At 36.3% G+C, this 18719-nt stretch overlaps 2 protein-coding genes and 1 pseudogene across 2 annotated transcripts; 2 read left to right on the top strand and 1 right to left on the bottom strand.

Annotated features, from left to right (window-relative positions):
- Positions 1-5611: 5611 nt before the first annotated feature.
- LOC139897378 (pectinesterase 2-like) lies at positions 5612-7309 on the top strand. Its single transcript, XM_071880073.1, has 3 exons — positions 5612-6497; positions 6608-6792; positions 6845-7309. Exons 1-3 carry the CDS (start codon positions 5612-5614, stop codon positions 7307-7309), a joined length of 1536 nt encoding a protein of 511 aa, XP_071736174.1.
- A 984-nt stretch (positions 7310-8293) lies between these two features.
- Positions 8294-9920, top strand: LOC139897374 (pectinesterase-like). Its single transcript, XM_071880070.1, has 2 exons — positions 8294-8984; positions 9118-9920. Exons 1-2 carry the CDS (start codon positions 8294-8296, stop codon positions 9816-9818), a joined length of 1392 nt encoding a protein of 463 aa, XP_071736171.1. The 3' UTR covers positions 9819-9920.
- Positions 9921-10808: 888 nt separating this feature from the next.
- Positions 10809-18445, bottom strand: LOC139897367 (probable serine/threonine protein kinase IRE; annotated as a pseudogene).
- Between the last annotated feature and the right edge of the window lie 274 nt (positions 18446-18719).

The following is an 18719-nucleotide window of genomic DNA, read 5'->3' as shown; positions in this document are numbered from 1 at the left end:
TGATATTGTGTAAAAACTGCATTCAAGGAACTGATTTCGATGTAACATATTTGTATTGTAAACCATTATGTAATGGTCGTGTGTAAACAGGATATTTTAGATTATCATTATTTGATAATCTACGTAAAGCTTTTTAAACCTTTATTTATGAAATAAAGGTTATGGTTTGTTTTAAAAATGAATGCAGTCTTTGAAAAACGTCTCATATAGAGGTCAAAACCTCGCAACGAAATCAATTAATATGGAACGTTTTTAATCAATAAGAACGGGACATTTCACTTGGTACGGTGTAGTGAGATTTCATAATAAAGGGAATATGCGACGTTGATTAAATGTTAAGTATGGTTACCAAGTGCTCAATATCTTAGAATGCTTTACATACACTTGCGAGTGTATTATGTTTATGATTATGAAATCTTGTGGTCTATTAACATATTGAAATGATTGTTATGATAAACCTATGAACTCACCAACCTTTTGGTTGATACTTTAAAGCATGTTTATTCTCAGGTACGAATTAAGTCTTCCGCTGTGCATTTGCTCAATATAAGGACATTACTTGGAGCCGATCATCGCAATGGGACCAAATGTTGATGACTTCGTCCAGGTGGATTAGGACGGGTCCTTTCAACGACGTTTGCTTGCTTGAAAGCACTCTCTAACATGTATGAGAAACCTACAGCTGCAAATAAGGTATTTCTCATGCGTCAATTGTTTAATACTAAGATGAAGGAAGGTACGAGTGCAACGGATCATATCAATGAATTTAATAATATCGTTTCAAGACTTGAATCGGTAGAGATTAAGTTTGATGATGAACTAAAAGCACTTATCTTGCTTTCATCATTACCAGAAAGTTGGTCGGGTACGGTTACCGCGGTTAGTAGCTCTACGGGAACTACTAAGCTAGCGTTTGAAGCTATAAGGGATTTGATTCTTGGTGAAGATACTCGTAGAAGAAACTCGGGAGAATTGACATCCGGTTCTTTGTTAAGTACCGACAACCGTGGTAGAAAATTTGAACGCGGTGAGAAGAAAGGTAGGAAGAAGTCTAAGAAGAGGAATTCATCGAAGGATAGAAGTGAAGTTACTTGTTGGGGTTGCAATCAAAAGGGGCACTTTCAAAGAAATTGCAAAAATGGTTCCGCGAAAGGTGTAAACTTAGCCGAAGGAGAAAGTGATGATGCACTTTTGTGTAGTGTTGAAAATTCTATGGAGTCTTGGATTTTGGATTCGGGAGCTTCGTTTCATGCTACTCATATCAAAAGCATGATGAAGAATTTTCGTTCATATCAAAGCAAGGTGAGATTGGCGGACAACAAGCAACTCAACATAGAGGGCATTGGAGATGTTGTTTTGAAGACTACCCTTGGTTCTAATTGGACTTTGAAGAACGTAAGGTACATTCCTAAATTGAAAAGGAAACTTATTTCGGTTGGTCAATTAGATGATGAAGGTAACGCAGTTACTTTTGAAAACCGCCAATGGAAGGTGGTTAAGGGTAGTAGTATTGTGGCTCGTGAACATAAAAGGGGAACTCTTTATATGGTTGAAGTGTTTGATGAAGACACGGTGGTTGCTACGATTAATGTTGTGTCCGAATCAACTCTATGGCACCGAAGACTCGGGCATATGAGTGAGAAGGGTATGAAGATACTTGTTTCGAGTGGGAGAATTCCGGATTTGAAAAAGGTAGAACTTGGGTTTTGCGAACCATGTGTATATGGGAAGCAAAAGAAGGTGACCTTTGGGAAATCAGGGAATGCACCTAAGTTGGAGAAATTGGAGCTCGTTCATACGGATGTGTTTGGTCCAACCAATGTAGAATCACATGGAGGTTCTCGCTATTATGTCACCTTCATTGACGACTCCACTCGAAAGGTATGGGTTTATTTTCTTAAAGCTAAATCCGATGTATTTAATACTTTTGTGAAGTGGAAAACTATGGTAGAAAATGAGACTAACTTGAAGGTTAAGTGCTTAAAGTCGGATAATGGAGGAGAATATGGTAGTCTTGAGTTTAAAGACCATTGTGCAAAGCTCGGTATTAGAATGTTGAAAACGGTACCGGAGACACCGCAACACAATGGGGTCGCCGAACGTATGAATCGTACGTTAAATGAAAGGGCTAAGAGTATGAGACTACATGCCGGTTTGCCTAAAATGTTTTGGGCGGATGCGGTTAACACGACGGCTTATTTGATAAATAGGGGACCCTCAACACCGTTGGGTTTCCGAATTCCCGAGGAAGAATGGCAAGGCAAGAAGGTGAGTTATGGTCACCTTAGGATCTTTGGGTGTAATGCATATATGAAGACCAAAGATGCGGATAAATACAAGCTTGAAGCTAAGTCAAAGAAGTGTATTTTCATAGGCTACGGGTCGGATGAAATGGGCTATCGTTGTTGGGACAACGAAGCTAGAAAAGTAATTCATTCGCGAGATGTTACTTTTGATGAAGATTCGGTCTATGGCAAACCGGAAACGGGGAGTCCTAAACCGAGTCAAGTTACTTTTGACGATGTTTCTATTGATGATCTTGCAGGTTCTAGTGGGAGTTTGGGAAACAATGAATTGCCGAATGACGGTGAGGTGTCGGGAAATGCTAATGATGGGGATGATTCGGAAAGTGGTGATGATTCCGAACATAGTGCGAGTTCTAGTGATGAGGAGGTTACAAATGAAACCGGTCCAACCATTCAGGTTAATCCTACACTAAGACGCTCAACTAGAGTGCCCAAACCTAATCCTAGGTATTCTCCATCAGCAAACTACTTGCTCTATACCGAGAATGGTGAACCCGAAAGTTACTTTGAGGAAAGAAAAACAAAAGAATCCATACAATGGGAACTTGCCATGAAAGAAGAGATGGGATCACTTGAGAAGAACAAGACTTGGTCACTAGTGAAGTTACCTCATGATAAAAGGGCATTGCAAAGCAAATGGGTATATAGAATCAAGAATGAGATGGATGGCAAGAAAAGGTACAAGGCTCGTTTGGTAGTCAAAGGCTTTCAACAAAAGGAAGGGGTTGACTACAAAGAGATATTTTCACCGGTAGTTAAAATGACTACTATCCGTTTGGTACTTTCTATGGTTGCATCCGAAGACTTACATCTAGAGCAACTAGATGTAAAAACTGCATTCTTACATGGTGATCTTGTTGAAGAGATCTACATGAGGTAACCCGAGGGCTTTGAGGTAAAGGGTAAAGAGAAGTTGGTTTGTAAGCTAAAGAAAAGTTTGTATGGGTTGAAGCAAGCACCTCGGCAATGGTACTTGAAGTTTGATGAGTTTATGAAGAAGATTGGTTTCTTAAGATGTGAATCGGATTACTGTTGCTACTTGAAGAAATTCAAGTCTTCTTACATAATCTTATTGTTGTATGTTGATGACTTGTTACTTGCAGGTTCAAACATGTCCGTAATTAACAAGTTGAAGGGATTACTTTCCCGAGAATTCGAGATGAAAGATCTTGGCGGTGCTAGGCAAATACTTGGCATGAGTATTGTGCGTGATCGTTTGAAGGGTACTCTATACTTGTTTCAATCCAAATATATTGAGAAAGTAGTAGAGAGGTTCAATATGGAAGATTCAAAGGCCCGTTCTATGCCTTTGGGAAGCACCTTAAAGTTATCGAAAAGTCAATCACCAAAGACGGAAAGAGACAAGAAGGATATGGAAAAGGTTCCATATGCATCGGCCGTGGGTAGTATTATGTATGCCATAGTTTGTACAAGACCCGATATTGCTCAAGCAGTGGGAGTTGTAAGTCGTTATATGTCTAATCCGGGAAAAGAGCATTGGGAAGCGGTCAAATGGTTGCTTCGTTATTTGAAAGGTACTTCTAATATGGGATTTTGTTTCTCCAAAAACAATCTCATACTTAGAGGTTATGCGGATGCTAATTTGGGTGGATGTGATGATTCGGGGAAAAGCACTACGGGTTATGTTTTCACAATGGGGAAGACGGCGATTAGTTGGTTATCTCGATTGCAAAAGAGTGTTGCTTTGTCAACCACCGAAGCCGAATACATGGCTATTGCGGAAGCTTCTAAAGAGCTAGTGTGGTTGAAGAACTTCTTAGGTGAGTTGGGTAAAAGACAAGACTATTGCGTCTTGTATTGTGATAATCAAAGTACGGTTCATCTTGGGAAGAATCCAGTGTTTCATAGTCGAACGAAACACATCAAGATAAGGTATCATTTTATTCGACAACGTATAAATGATCGCACTTTATTCTTGGAGAAAATCCTTGGTAAGAAGAATCCTGCCGATATGTTTACTAAGGTGGTTACGACGGAGAAATTGAGGTTTTGCATTACCTCAATTGGTCTTCTCATGAATTGATGAGAGAAGACCCCAGCTAGAGATGTGAATGGTGTTACAAGTTTAACAAGTAGTATTGAAGACCTTTTATCGAAAGTCTACTCATCCGAAGAATGTGTTGAGCGTGCGTGTCCCAAATGGTATTTGGCGGTAATCGAAGGTGGTTTAATGTTCTTGGTTAATTCATTGATATGATTGGAGTTTTGTTCAAAGTCTCCAAGTGGGAGATTTGTTAGATTATGGAGACATTTATACAAAACGAGGAAAAAAAAACTGTTCCAACACTTGCACGGATTTTGCAGATTTCGGGAAGCGTGAAGCAGTCAAATGCGGCGCATCTTGACATGGATGCGGCGCATTCATCGAGCAAAATAGTCCGAGATTTATTGATGCGGAGCATTGAGCTGATATGGCGCATCAGGGGTCAGATGCGGCGCATCACCATCTCGATGCGGCGCATCGAGTGCTGGTACATGAATCTGGAACGTGAAAAGCAAGTGATGCGGCGCATCACACATCAGATGCGGCGCATCTGGTGTCTGGCAGCAAGTTGGCAAGTTGCAACCTTTACATCCGAGCATGTTTTGGCCTCCTTTCACTTTAGGTGCAAAGTTAATCACTTTACACCTAAAATTAGGGCTGTGATCATGCCATTACAAGGTGGAAAGCATGGCTAGATGGTAAACAAGATGATTACTTGTCATGATGAAGATTCCTAGCTAGTTGTCATGGTGTTCTTGTTTCTCCTATATATAGAACTCATTGTATCATATTGTAACACACTAAATACAAATTCTCAGTAATAAACACTCTCTAGTTGGTCCGTGGACTAAAGCAATCACACCGATTGCATATAACCACGTTATATCTTGTGTCGTTCTTACATTTTCGCATTTATTATCTTTCGTTCATTAAGTGGGTTTGAGTGATCTTGATAGAATCACTACTCGGCTAGTAGTCTTGTAGAATTACTAGTGTTGTTTGGGTCCTAATATCCTGACAAAACATTCCTGTTTTGTTAAAAAAATACGAAATACAAATAATGTCAATTTGACTGTTGAATAATAAACTTCTTCGGTATAGTTTCTATTGGAGTTTCACTATAATATTAGTGATAGTCATCAACCATCAAATTATATACTCTGGATGAATCATACACCAAATTGAAGGTTTTGTCATTTGCACACATCTACTATTTGGTGCAATAATATATATAAATTTAGCATTTCATGAACTAACTACATATTTTTAATTTAATCCAAAAAACATTCTGTACATAGCTATGAAGCTTGCACACTTCACATACTTCATTTCATTCATCATTTCTTGCTCATCACAAACCACCACCACCACCGCCGCCACCGGCAACTTAACATGGTGGTGCACCCACACGCCACACTACCAAACATGCAATCACTACGTTACCAACGGGAATGTTTCGTCGGACAACATATCTACATATAATTTTCTAGATATAACTGTCCAAGCTGCCATAAACGAAGCGTTATTTATTCTAAAACAAGCTCAAGATATCGAGTCCAAGTACCCAAATGTTCCCGGAAAAAGCTTATGGTTAAGCTGCCTTGACTACTTTCATGGGATCGTTTTCACACTTAACATGGTTATTGACCACACCCTCAAGCCGACCCCACTCAATGTTCAGACTTGGATAAGTGCTGGTTTAACCTATATCACCACGTGTGAATATGGGTTTGAGTTAATTAACATGACTAACACCATGTTACCCACACTCACTACAAATTTGACAAAACTACTACTCAATTCTTTGGCTATTAGTGTTATTATTAGAGGTGGTAATACTCCCAGTGTCGTCAATGGGAACTTTAACAACGAAAACATGATATCATTTATGGAACTTGACAAAATGCCAGACGTTGTGGTTGCTCAAGATGGCTCAGGAGATTTTAAGACCATTCAAGAAGCTGTAGATTCTGCGATTACCAGGCAAAGATCTTCATCGAATAGATATGTGATTCACTTGAAAACTGGTATCTACAAAGAATACATTTTTATTCCATTGACAATGCAATATATTAAGATGGTTGGTGACGGAATAAATAAGACAATCATCACTGGTAACAGACATGCCGGTGGTGACATGATTAAAACGCCATTGGCAGGTGACTTGAAAGAATCAGCAACTTTTCGTAAGTATTTATATGTCTACCTATTTAAGTTTTCATAATTTCCTTTTATCGTTCTAAATGCTCTGATAGCATGTTAGTCAATTAATAATGGTCTTTTGGATATATTACAGAAGTATGGGGTCATGGATTTATTGCTCGAGATATAACATTCCGGAACACGGCAGGACCAGAGGGTCATCAAGCGATAGCGCTCCTTTCGGGCTCCGATCAATCAGCCTTTTATCGGTGCAGCTTTGAAGGATACCAAGACACACTTTATACTATCGCGTATCACCAATTCTACAAAGAATGCCAGGTATTTGGAACTGTAGATTTCATATTTGGTGATGCTAGTGCCGTTTTCCAAGATTGCGAAATCTTTATCAGGAAAACCGCTACCCGAAGGTGGATTGGTGGTGACGGCTCATGGGAGGAAGTACCGTGATCAACCGACTGGATTTTCGTTACAAGGGTGTAAGATAACTACAGATTATGAGCTTAAGTCAGTTATTGGTCAGTACAATAAAATCTTTTTAGGAAGACCGTGGAAACCTTATGCTGTGACTGTTTTAATGCAATCTTTTCTAGATGATTTTGTTGATCCGAAAGGATGGCTTGATAATCGGGGATACCATGAAACAGCTTTTTATGGGGAGTTCGATAATTATGGACCAGGTTCGTGTACTGATCAAAGGGTCAAATGGCGTGGTTACCATGTCATAGATGATCCAGAAATCGCAGAATATTTCACGGTTTCGAAGCTTATTTCAGGCAACCAATGGCTTCCGAAAACAGGCCTACCATATATACCAGGGCTTGAAAATAAAATTTGAAGGGAGTAAGGTTGAAAAGAACATACTGTATACTAGAACTTGTTTTCTTTGGATTGACTTTTTCAGAAAGTCAACAACAGCTTCACTTATATAAGCTTAATTCCTAAAATCAATCATTTATTTTGATTATTCTAATATGATCTAACTATTAACAAAACCTGAAAATTAACTGATTCTGTAATGTCAAACTAGAATCGAATATGGACTTCATATTACATTATTGCCCATCAACCCTTTCAATTAAAGTAATCTGAAGGATTTTTGTTTCATTGACCATCATATATGCTGTTGACTATGTATTCAATTACGTAATGACCATAAAAAAATTGAAAAATGTTAATTATATTTACCTAAAAAATTACTGTATTAAAGTGTTCATCTCCATATTTCATACTACGTATTACATATGAGTGAGATTGAGTACACGTTGTTATACTATAGATATAGATAGCTAGATAGTTATAGAAAAAATCACAAGAAGTGAATGTTCTATTATTGAATATAAGCAGATTATGTTTTTATTGATTACTCGTATATCAGATGTCGTCTTTAGTATTGGAGTAAACAACAAATGCTATTAGTTAGTCAAATATTGCATTGTGTTTGATGTAAATCTTTGAACATAAAGATTTGACATTGATATTAGTATATTAGTATATATACAGTAATTAGAAAACCACAAATGTGAAAATATATACTCCGTAATCAATAAATCAGCATTAACTACCAGCATATAGATATGAAGGTTATAAATACCATACCATAAATATTTATATGAAGATACTAATCAATTAAATGTCTATGTCCATGAACATTTTTCTCTTCATATCCTTCATTTCATTAATCATTTCTTGTTCAGCACAAACCACCACCGGCAGCATAAACTGGTGGTGCACCCAAACCCCGCACTATGAAACTTGCAATCACCACTTCACCAACCGTAACATTTCAAAGACCGCCATATCTATAAACGATTTCCAACATATGACTGTACAAACAGCCATATATGAAGCACAAATTGTTTTAAAGCGAGCCCAAGATATCGATTCTAAGTACCCAAATGTCCCAGGAAAAAGCTTATGGGCTAGTTGTGTTGATTACTTTGATGGGATTGTGTTTACACTAAGCATGGTTCTAGACCACACTCACCAGCCAAGCCCACTTGATGTCCAAACATGGCTCAGTGCCGGTTTAGCAAATATCAACTTGTGTGAAAAAGGGTTCGAGTTGATTAATATTACAAATACATTGCTTCCCAAAATTAGTACCAACTTGACAGCACTAATACTCAACTCTTTGGCTATTAGTATTGTTATTAAGGGTGGTCATGATAGTGACACTCATACACAAAAATTTAACTTTAATGATGAGTTTAATGTGTCAAATTTGGCAGAAGAGAGACCAGATATTGTGGTGGCTAAAGATGGTTCGGGAGATTATAAAACGATTCAAGAAGCTGTGGATAATAGGGGAAAGGGGACACGAAGACGTAGGTTTGTGATTTACGTGAAGGCTGGGGTGTATAAAGAAAACATCGTAATACCTAAAAACGCGTGGTACATGACAATGTTTGGTGATGGAATGAATAAGACGATTATCACAAGTGACCGTCATGCTGGTGGTGACATGCTGAACACACCAAAGGCTGGTGACTTGAAGGAATCGGCAACTTTTCGTAAGTTCGTGTATATTGCAGACTTTCTGTTAAGTTTTTCCCCATATTAATAGAAATTTGGTAAAGTGATAAAGTGAGGATAGTCCTATGTGTTTGTTTAATTTTCATTTTTATTTGATTATTTGACTTGCAGAAGTTTGGGGTGGTGGATTCATTGCTCGTGACATGACGTTCAGTAACACGGCGGGCCCAGAGGGTGGACAGGCGTTGGCGGTTCTCTCGGGCTCTGACCAATCAGCTTTTTACCATTGCAGTATCGAAGGTTACCAAGATACACTTCTTACTCACCACTCGAAACAGTTCTACAAAGAATGTCAAATATATGGAACTATAGACTTCATTTTCGGTGATGCTCTAGCAGTGTTCCAAGATTGTGAGATCTTTCTTAGAAAACCACTACCTGGAGGTGGATTAGTGGTGACGGCACATGGACGGAAATATAATAATGAGAGTAGTGGATATTCGTTGCAAGGATGTAAGATAACGGCTGCAGATGATCTTAAGCCTGTTATTGATCAATACAAGAAAGCTTATCTAGGAAGACCGTGGTTTCCATATGGTAGGACTGTTTTCATGCAATCTTTTCTTGATGATTTGGTGGATCCAAAAGGTTGGCTTGATAGTTGGGGTTATAATGAAACTTGTTATTATGGAGAGTACAAGAATGATGGGCCGGGTTCACGTACTGATCAGAGGGTCAAATGGCGTGGTTATCATACCATGACAAATCCAAAGAAAGCCGAGTGTTTCACAGTTGCCAAGTTCATGTCAGGAAACAAATGGCTTCCTGCAACGGGTGTGCCTTTTACATCAGGGTTTGAAAATCTGCAGTAGATCTGAAAGAAAATTAAGTTAAACTGATAAATAGAATGTACAACTGATCAAAAGATACTAGTAGAATCCATTATAAATTACTGGTTATATAATTAATCAAAAGTTCTAAGAGCAAAATCTTGAACATCTGTCTGTTTACAAGTAAAATAATATTGCAGTTAGAGCAAAAATATTCATTTTTGCTGAAACTTAAGGTTGATTGGTAAGATTACATTTCTGGTTGTCATCGAGTTTCTGGTTTTGCACCATCTATAGGAGAAATTCTGATCACAAGAAAGCCAACTGGGACAAATTCTGATCACAAAGTTAAAATCGGAAGTATGAATTTATATGTCGTGACAACATACAGCTGGGCAGAGCAAGGGTAACCTTAAATGAGAAACTACTGAAAGAATAATTGACATTTAAGAGATGGAGCACCGAAATCTGCCAAGTTCTTACATTCATCACCCAGCTCAAGTTACAAAACTAGTAGTATATTGTACCCCTTTATGTTAGTTTACAAACAATTAATTAACTGTGACATTTATATGAGACCACGACCCTGTAGTGCACCAGATTTGATAACACTGTGAGGACTGAAGTTTTTAAGGTGACTTAAAGATCGTTTTATTACCAATCTACTGTCCCTCAATAAGTATCCAAATCATGCTATGCCAAGAAAAAGAACTAACTTCTATCAATCAAGGTTACTGTTCTAATGATTATCTATACACCTACTTTTAACAATAATAAGTGAATCAGTGAACGAAATGACCACTACATCAGGTTCATACTCTCAAGTGAATCCCATTCAAAGATTATGATACTATGAATACACTCAGGCCTTTAGCACACCTACTTAATGAGATTCATAAGATTCATGGATTCAAAATAGACTAGGCCGACTTTCAACTGATTCCACTTTTAGCTGTTAAAAAAATGATTTGACGTGTTTGATACAAAACACAACCCCTTTAAAGCTAAATGGATCAAAATTGCTACCTTAGTTTATGTCCTAAAAAACTGCTTTCTTGACAAGGCGTATGTTTTTTGGAACTCGTAGCAGCATGAGAATGTGACAATATACAATGCAAGAATGACATACCTCTTGTTACTTTGTAACCTGTCATAACCAGAAGTACTGTATTCTTCAGACATATCATCAAAATCGCTACCTCCACTACAATGTTCATCTTCTGGATTCCAAATATATCGCCTCATAAAATAACTGGTATCAAGTGCCTCAGCAGATGGCATGAATGCTGTTTATAAGATAGACCACTTCAGCTCTTGCCAAATATGGAGTATCAATTATAACTGAAATATTGTTCATCTACATATTTTAAAAAACAAAATACCCAATGACCTTCTGTCTTGTTAGTGTGTCCCCCGTGGGACCGGTCGGTGTGGGGCCGCCAGAGGATCGGTTTACCCTTTTTTTTTTGTTAGTGTGTCTCAGTTGATATTCTTAAAGAAATGGTGCCTCTTCACCTGTGGAGTAATAAATCACATAGTTATGTTATATACGATCTTTTTGAAGTCTTTGATATATTATATAACATTACCTCTCCAACCTCTGTTGCACCTAGGAGCTGAAGTGAGTTATCACTTAGTAATCTGACATGAAGGGATATAATATTAGTGTTCTATCCAAAGTGAAAATCATTACAAAGAAAGCAAAACATACTTGTCTATCAAATCATATGCTTTCAGGTTCATTTCCGCAGGTAATTGAGGCCAGGGTATGTATCTATTCATAATATTTGCAAAAATGTGCTACAACAAACCAGAGCAACCATGAGAAAATGATGAGAAAATGATTTAAATATAATATGTGCAGATTATGTTTGATTAGAATGCCTGTAGAGATTCTGCGTTTAACGGTGGAGTACATACGGTCATACAAGAAGCTGAAAACGTATTACACCAATAGACCACCAGTCAGTTGTTGCGCACTTGCGCCCGAGAAGTTTGGAAAAGGACGGGGGATCAGTTGGTATTTAGTTACCACTTATACATTTATGGATGAACTAGAACTGATCTCCATATATCTAACCATGCCACATGCCAAGAAGAATTTTGGGTGCCAACAATTGAAACTTTTGTGGCTGTTCTTGGTTCACTGATGACATTGACTCTGTTTTGACTTCATTCTCCTAAAAAATGGCAGTCCTGATGGTTGTTGACCTTGATAAGTCCTCCGTGCTGTTTATGAGACCAAACTTGGATAGCCCAAAATCTGTCAGCTGTAAAAAAATGAATTAGAATGGTAAGATGAGTAAAGGTGTCCACTAATAAATCATAACAGTGCACTGCAGTCCCGAATTGATTCAGACTTGGAAAGAAATATTATACCTAAAGGACACATCTATATGCTCAGCCATAGATTATCATAAAGACACAAATGGAATGAAAAATCAACACTTGATAAATATAAATGCATAAAAATAAAATGAAAGATTGCTCAAGTAAACAACGATCACATTGTATTGGAGGTGTCAAGTTCAACCAAGCTTACTTAAGTCCATTTAGTATATCTTATTTGAAATGGGTCGAAAGTATCTCGTAGTGTATTTATAACGAATAAAAGCCCCTACATCATTCTAACAAAAACGTTAAATTGTCATCGAATTTGATAATATTCAAAGTTTATAATAACTTCTGAAATTGTAAATATAAACCATCTCATGTCAACCCATCTTCCAAAACCAAACCTGGCCGTTTTGACTTGAACCCATTTTGACCCATTACTCACTCAGTCCAACCCGCTTAATTGCACCTCTGCATTATGTGATCCCAACCATACAGCAAAGGAAACACTAACCTTGATGTGGCCACGTGGATCAAGTATTAGTTTCATGGCTTAAAGTCTCTATGAATGACATTCAAAGAATGCAAATACTCCATTGCAAGAACCTGAAGTCATCAGATGATATTGTTAAGTATATTTTAAGGTTTATGTTTTATGCATATGAATCATTTTCCAAGAAAAAAAGGAATAACTCACGAGTTCTGCTATATATACATGTGCAATGCAACCAAGATTTCTCAGCAAAGAGAAAAGATCTCCACCAGTTAAATACTCGATCACAAAATATAGATTTACTCTACATGTGAAAGAGTAGAAAAGCGTACCTCTTAATACCAATGGTAAGCAAACTTAATGAAGTTACAATGTAAGAAAGTTTTTCTTAGCTAAGTTTATATCTGTGACCTCCTCAGTCCTCATCCACAAAAGGATTGCGAGCTGATATCAGTATATCACAGTCGGCCAAAAAGTTTTGAACTGCATTTTTATGAATCATATCAGCCTTTTTTTAAAATCTGCAACACTTTTACGAAACACTTTATATTAGAAAAGAAAGCATTTTAATCATAAATAATTCTGCACATATAGATCCTTACCTTTATAGCAAATAAGTCACCTGTTGCCCTTTTCACGCCTAAAAAGACACGTCCAAATGCACCTCTGGTAATTGGTTTTAGCATTTCAAAATCTTCAATAGAAGTGTGATCCTTAGAGTGTTAACTTTCAGGGCTAGCATGCAAACTACATGCTATGTCCGATCCTACTAGACTATCTTCATAGACAATGTTACAAAAGAATTCTGTCTTTTCATCCACTTCATTAAGTTGCTGAAGACCCAAAATGTGGAGGCTATTTTCATGACCACATTCATTGTGAAACTGCACAAGTCTCTAGAATAATAGGGATGATCATAAAAGCTGTATGAACTTGATACACATTCAAAGTTTCAATTTTACAGATGATCATAAAATCTATTCTATATAAACTTGGAATAACATGAAAATAAAAACAAATACAAAGAAGCTACCTCCACATATCCATGTGTAATAGGTTTCCAAATTAGCAGTGGTCAAGTAGACGAGTACTGCCACTTTCAAGCATAATATTATAATTTCATTAAGTTATATTATGGAGTAAGTGCTCTATATAAATCCTACCTTCTAATTCTATATATATAATAAATAAAATAAAATAAAATAAAATAAAAACAAATCACCGGCATATTAGGGTCATATACGCCGCCATCATATAAAGATTTACTACTTTACCCGTAAACAAATCTGATATAATAGTCATGTATCTTTTATATAGCATTAGATCATTTACATCATCATATGTATTATATCGTTTGAATGATCAAAAACCTGGATTGGATTTTGTAGGCTGTTCCATTATCTGCAGGTTACCGCGACTCCGACTGCGAGTTCCATTAGCATCAGCATTTTGTCGATCACATTCTTCATTGTTTTGGTCTAGATTGTTGTTATCTCTCAATTTATCTATTGTGTGGCTTCAAATAATCGGAACTGGCGGAATTTTTCTCAATTTAACGAGTGATCGTGATCGTTGATGATTACGATTAGAGGTTCCGTGGCGATCATCAACGGAATTGTTCGAGATTTGTTCAATAGCTGATGAAGGTTATTTGTTTGCGGATGCCTGGTTTTAATAAAGACACGAAGGATCTGAAGAATTTAATTTCTAGGTTTAATTGAAAAAACGTGGTTCTAGATTTGGGGTAATTTTGAGAAAATGGTAATTTTGAGAAAATGGATCGGGGGAGATGATGTGATTTAGAGCACTCACACTAGAAATTAATAGAATAATTAATCAATAAATAAAGACACAAGATTTTACGTGATTCGGCGTGAGGTCTAGTCCATGGGCGGAAGCAGAGATGAATTTTACTAACAAATATGGCAAACCCGATGTTACAATGTATCACTCTAATCTAGGCTCCGAAAATACTTACAACGTATTTGAACCACTCACTAGATTATAACACTCCCCTCGTAACTCACTCGTATAGAATTTTGATTTACAATTCTATACTCTCTATTATCTCTATAATACTTTTACAAGAATTATTATTGAATTCATTCAAGTAATTAATCTAATCTATGAGATGGGATGATTGAATGCTTGAAATGAAGTAACATTCATCTCTTTTTATAGATGAAAAGAGTCGATTTTCAAGACTTCAAATTCAACTCAAATACATCTTGGTCTTCTAGTGATCCACTTGTCTATATATCATTCATGTTGAAAATGATCATGTGAACACAACACATGTGGCTATCATTTGTTGTAGGCTTCTTAGAAAGAATTGTCATGCATTAATTTGTTGTCAAATTCAATTTCTATTTGACTGTATTACAACTAGACTTCTAGAAATTTGAAAGTTGGCATACATGGAATTTGAGTCACCCACCGTCCAACAAATCTCCACCTTGACGAACATTCCATGCCTTCGTTATCCACTCTCAATCTCCACTTCCAGCCAGCCCCTGAGGGCTCATCACTTTTGAATATCGCGAATGCCAACCAAGTCCAAACAATGTTTGAACTTGATTGTCGTAACTACCTTCGTCAACATATCTGCTGGATTATCTGATGTACTAATCTTTCTCACAATTATAACCCCTTTAGATATTACTTTGCGAATAAAGTGATATCTTATGTCTATGTGCTTGGTTCTTTCATGATACATTTGATTTTTAGTCAAATGTATCGCACTCTGACTATCACAATGCACAATAGTCTGATCTTGTCGTATACCAATGTGACGATCGCTCCAAATCCATATGGACGAACACGTCATTCATTGATTTCATTGCGAGGTATTTGACCTCTATGTGATACATTTTGTAACATTGTATTCGTTTGAAAAGGTATTTCATAAATGAATATATAAATTCCAGGTTTTTAACATCTGATGATTTCTACGTATAGACAATCACCATTTAAATGGTTTACAATAATACATCTGTTGACAATACAGTCAAAATAAGATACATGGTAATGGTTTGGTGAATGCAAGTTTCTTGTATATAGCATGTATGACTCCAAGCACATATCTTGTATCACGTATAAGCAAACAGCGGAAGACTTCTAGAATCCTGAGAATAAACATGCTTCAAGTGTCAACACAAAGGCTGGTGAGTTCATAGTTTTATTATTACACATAATCCGTATATCAATGTGGATTACAAAAGTTCAGTTGTTTTATTCAAAACGTTTATCAATAGGTTTTACATAAAAGGTAGATCACAAGATTTCAGTTGTTTCATCCGAAACGTTTATCAATCGGTTCTACAAAATTGAGCACCCTGGTAACTAAACTTTAATGCTTATATTATTTGTACCCTTTGTATAATCATCTTAATAATACACGCAAACCAACGTGCACGCTTCTCAAATAGCATACGTCCGTTAAAAGGCTAGCACTCTAGCTCGGACGGGGATATCAAGCCCTATGGATCCATATACTACTACTCGCGCCCACCAGTTCTTATAACTGGCAGTTACTAGTTACCAAAGCTAAGGGATTTTCGGTTCAAACTCAGTGTAGAATTTAGTATGTACTTGTATCCATTGCGTTTAAAATAAATTGCATGTATTCTCAGCCCAAAAATGTAGAGAGTAAAAGGGATCATATGAAACTCACTCAAATCAGTTTTAGTTTTTGTATTCATTTTATAAAACAGCGCATGTATTCTCAGCCCAAAAATATGTATAAAAAGGGATCAATGAAACTCACACTTTATAATTATTGTAAAACAGTTATTAAAGCATTTGCATGTATTCTCAGCCCAAAAATGTAAAGGGTAAAAGGGATCATATGAAACTCACACATATAAATATTGTATATCGGTTAATAAAACATTTGCATGTATTCTCAGCCCAAAAATGTAGAGAGTGAAAGGGATCTTATGAAACTCACACAAATCAGTTTTAGTTTTTGTATTCATTTCATAAAACAGCGCATGTATTCTCAGCCCAAAAATGTAAAGGGTAAAAGGGATCATATGAAACTCACTGTTTAATATTGATATACAATATTGTAGGAAAGCATGTAGACGCATCGGAGATAATAAACACGAGGTTTGATTCACAAAAATATCCCCGAACATTACCCATAACCTCCTTGGCAATAACCCATATTTTCCTTAGCTCTAGCTCGCTCGGAAACTCGTTTTGAAAATTACTTGGACAGTACTCCGTCGTAATATTTTATGTACATTATTATTTTTGTATCGCAAAAATAATAATACTAATAATAAGATTAATAAGATTAATAATAATCTTAATAATAATAATAATAATAATAATAATAATAATAATAATAATAATAATAATAATAATAATAATAATAATAATAAATATTATACGGAGTAATATATATTTGTGTATGTGTGTTTGATTTTTCATTCGAGCAAAACACCTGAATTTATAGTACCTGGCCTGGAATCTGGAGTCATGCGACTCGCATGGAAATGGCCTTCTGGCCATGCGACTCGCATGAGGACCAGGGACAGCTCACATTGTTTTGGCTCCTAGCTTGTCGACATAATATAAAATAAATATAAATATAATATATATAATTTAAATTAATTAATTATATATTATATTAAATTCACGTGCATAGTTGACTTGTAATTTTTGTTCCGATAAGTCGTACGTTGTCACTCGACTTATGTCCCGGTTCCGGTTTTTCGAACGCCCTTTCGTACGCTGAGAAAACTTGTACTTTACGTTTCGTGAATCGTACCTTTGTCAAAATATAGTCTTAAATCATCCATAAAATATACCACTGTAGCAAAGTTACTGTAGCAAAGTCAATTTTTACTGTAGCAATTCACTGTAGCAAAGTCAATTTCACTGTAGCAAATAGTGATTTTCAAAAACACTGTAGCATTTTGAGTAATGTGGCAATTTGAAAACACTGTAACAAATTAGTGTTTAACTGGTTCATCTTAAACGCTTTAGTTAACTTATCTAAATATCAATTGAATTAATAAACGAATGTTATTATCGTTTATTATATATATGTATATATCTTTTTAATATACATAAATCAGTTTTTAAATACACATTGGAAGTTATTTATAAATAAATTTTAATAATAAATATTTCAATTTATCATATACATTCAAATAGATATTTAAACCAATAAGTTTAATGTACGGTATCAAACAATTAATACATTGTTACCTTTTCATGTTATAGTATATATGTATCTATTTACATATAATTGTTCGCGAATCGTCGAAAACAACCGAAGGGTATTTAAATATATAAAAGTAATTCAAAAATTTTGAGATTCAGTTTTACAGACTTTGCTTATCGTGTCGGAAATGTTAATCATACAAAGATTAAGTTTAAATTTAGTCGAAATTTCTGGGTCATCACAACCAAGATCACTAACCAAACCCCTCAGCCACTTTGCTTCTTTCACACCCTCTGTCATAGCCATGTATTCTGCTTCAGTTGTGGACAAAGCGACAGTCGATTGTAATGTTGCTTTCCAACTAATAGCACATCTTCCGAGAGTAAAAACATATCATGTCTGAGACCTTCTCCGATCCAAATCACCAGCATAGTCTGAATCAACGTATCCGGTAACATTAGTATTACCACCGCTATCAAATACTAAGCCAATATCTGCCGTCCCTCTGAGGTACCGCAGAATCCATTGCACCGCTTTCCAATGAGCTTTCCCTAGACAATCTATATATCTACTCACAACGCTTACCGCATGTGCAATATCCGGTCTAGTACATACCATAGCATACATGATGCTACCCACAGCACTAGCATATGGAACATGTGACATTTGCTCCACCTCCTCCTCAGTTTTCGGTTACAACGCCGATGAAAGTTTGAAATGTGCAGCAAGTGGAGTACTAACCGGTTTGGAGTTATCCATCCCAAAACGCTGAAGAACCTTCTCAATATATTTCTTTTGTGACAAATACAATTTTCCTTCACGTCTATCTCTGATAATCTCCATTCTCAATATCTTCTTAGCTGCACCCAAATCTTTCATCTCAAACTCACTTTTGAGTTGAGATTTTAACTGATCGATCTCAGACATGTTTTTCGAAGCA

This window comes from Rutidosis leptorrhynchoides, chromosome 3 (assembly GCF_046630445.1).
Source record: "Rutidosis leptorrhynchoides isolate AG116_Rl617_1_P2 chromosome 3, CSIRO_AGI_Rlap_v1, whole genome shotgun sequence".
Classification (NCBI taxonomy): Eukaryota; Viridiplantae; Streptophyta; class Magnoliopsida; order Asterales; family Asteraceae; genus Rutidosis; species Rutidosis leptorrhynchoides.
Note: the sequence above shows the minus strand (reverse complement) of the source record. Positions and strands in the feature narration are given on the sequence as shown.

Excerpts from the sequence above, each read along its gene's own strand:
- LOC139897378 (XM_071880073.1), top strand. The coding sequence starts at position 5,612 with ATGAAGCTTGCACACTTCACATACTTCATTTCATTCATCATTTCTTGC. Across the intron at positions 6,498-6,607 it reads GAAAGAATCAGCAACTTTTC|AAGTATGGGGTCATGGATTT; the intron begins GTAAGTATTTAT and ends GATATATTACAG. Across the intron at positions 6,793-6,844 it reads AATTCTACAAAGAATGCCAG|ATTGCGAAATCTTTATCAGG; the intron begins GTATTTGGAACT and ends CCGTTTTCCAAG.
- LOC139897374 (XM_071880070.1), top strand. The coding sequence starts at position 8,294 with ATGACTGTACAAACAGCCATATATGAAGCACAAATTGTTTTAAAGCGA. Across the intron at positions 8,985-9,117 it reads GAAGGAATCGGCAACTTTTC|AAGTTTGGGGTGGTGGATTC; the intron begins GTAAGTTCGTGT and ends TTTGACTTGCAG.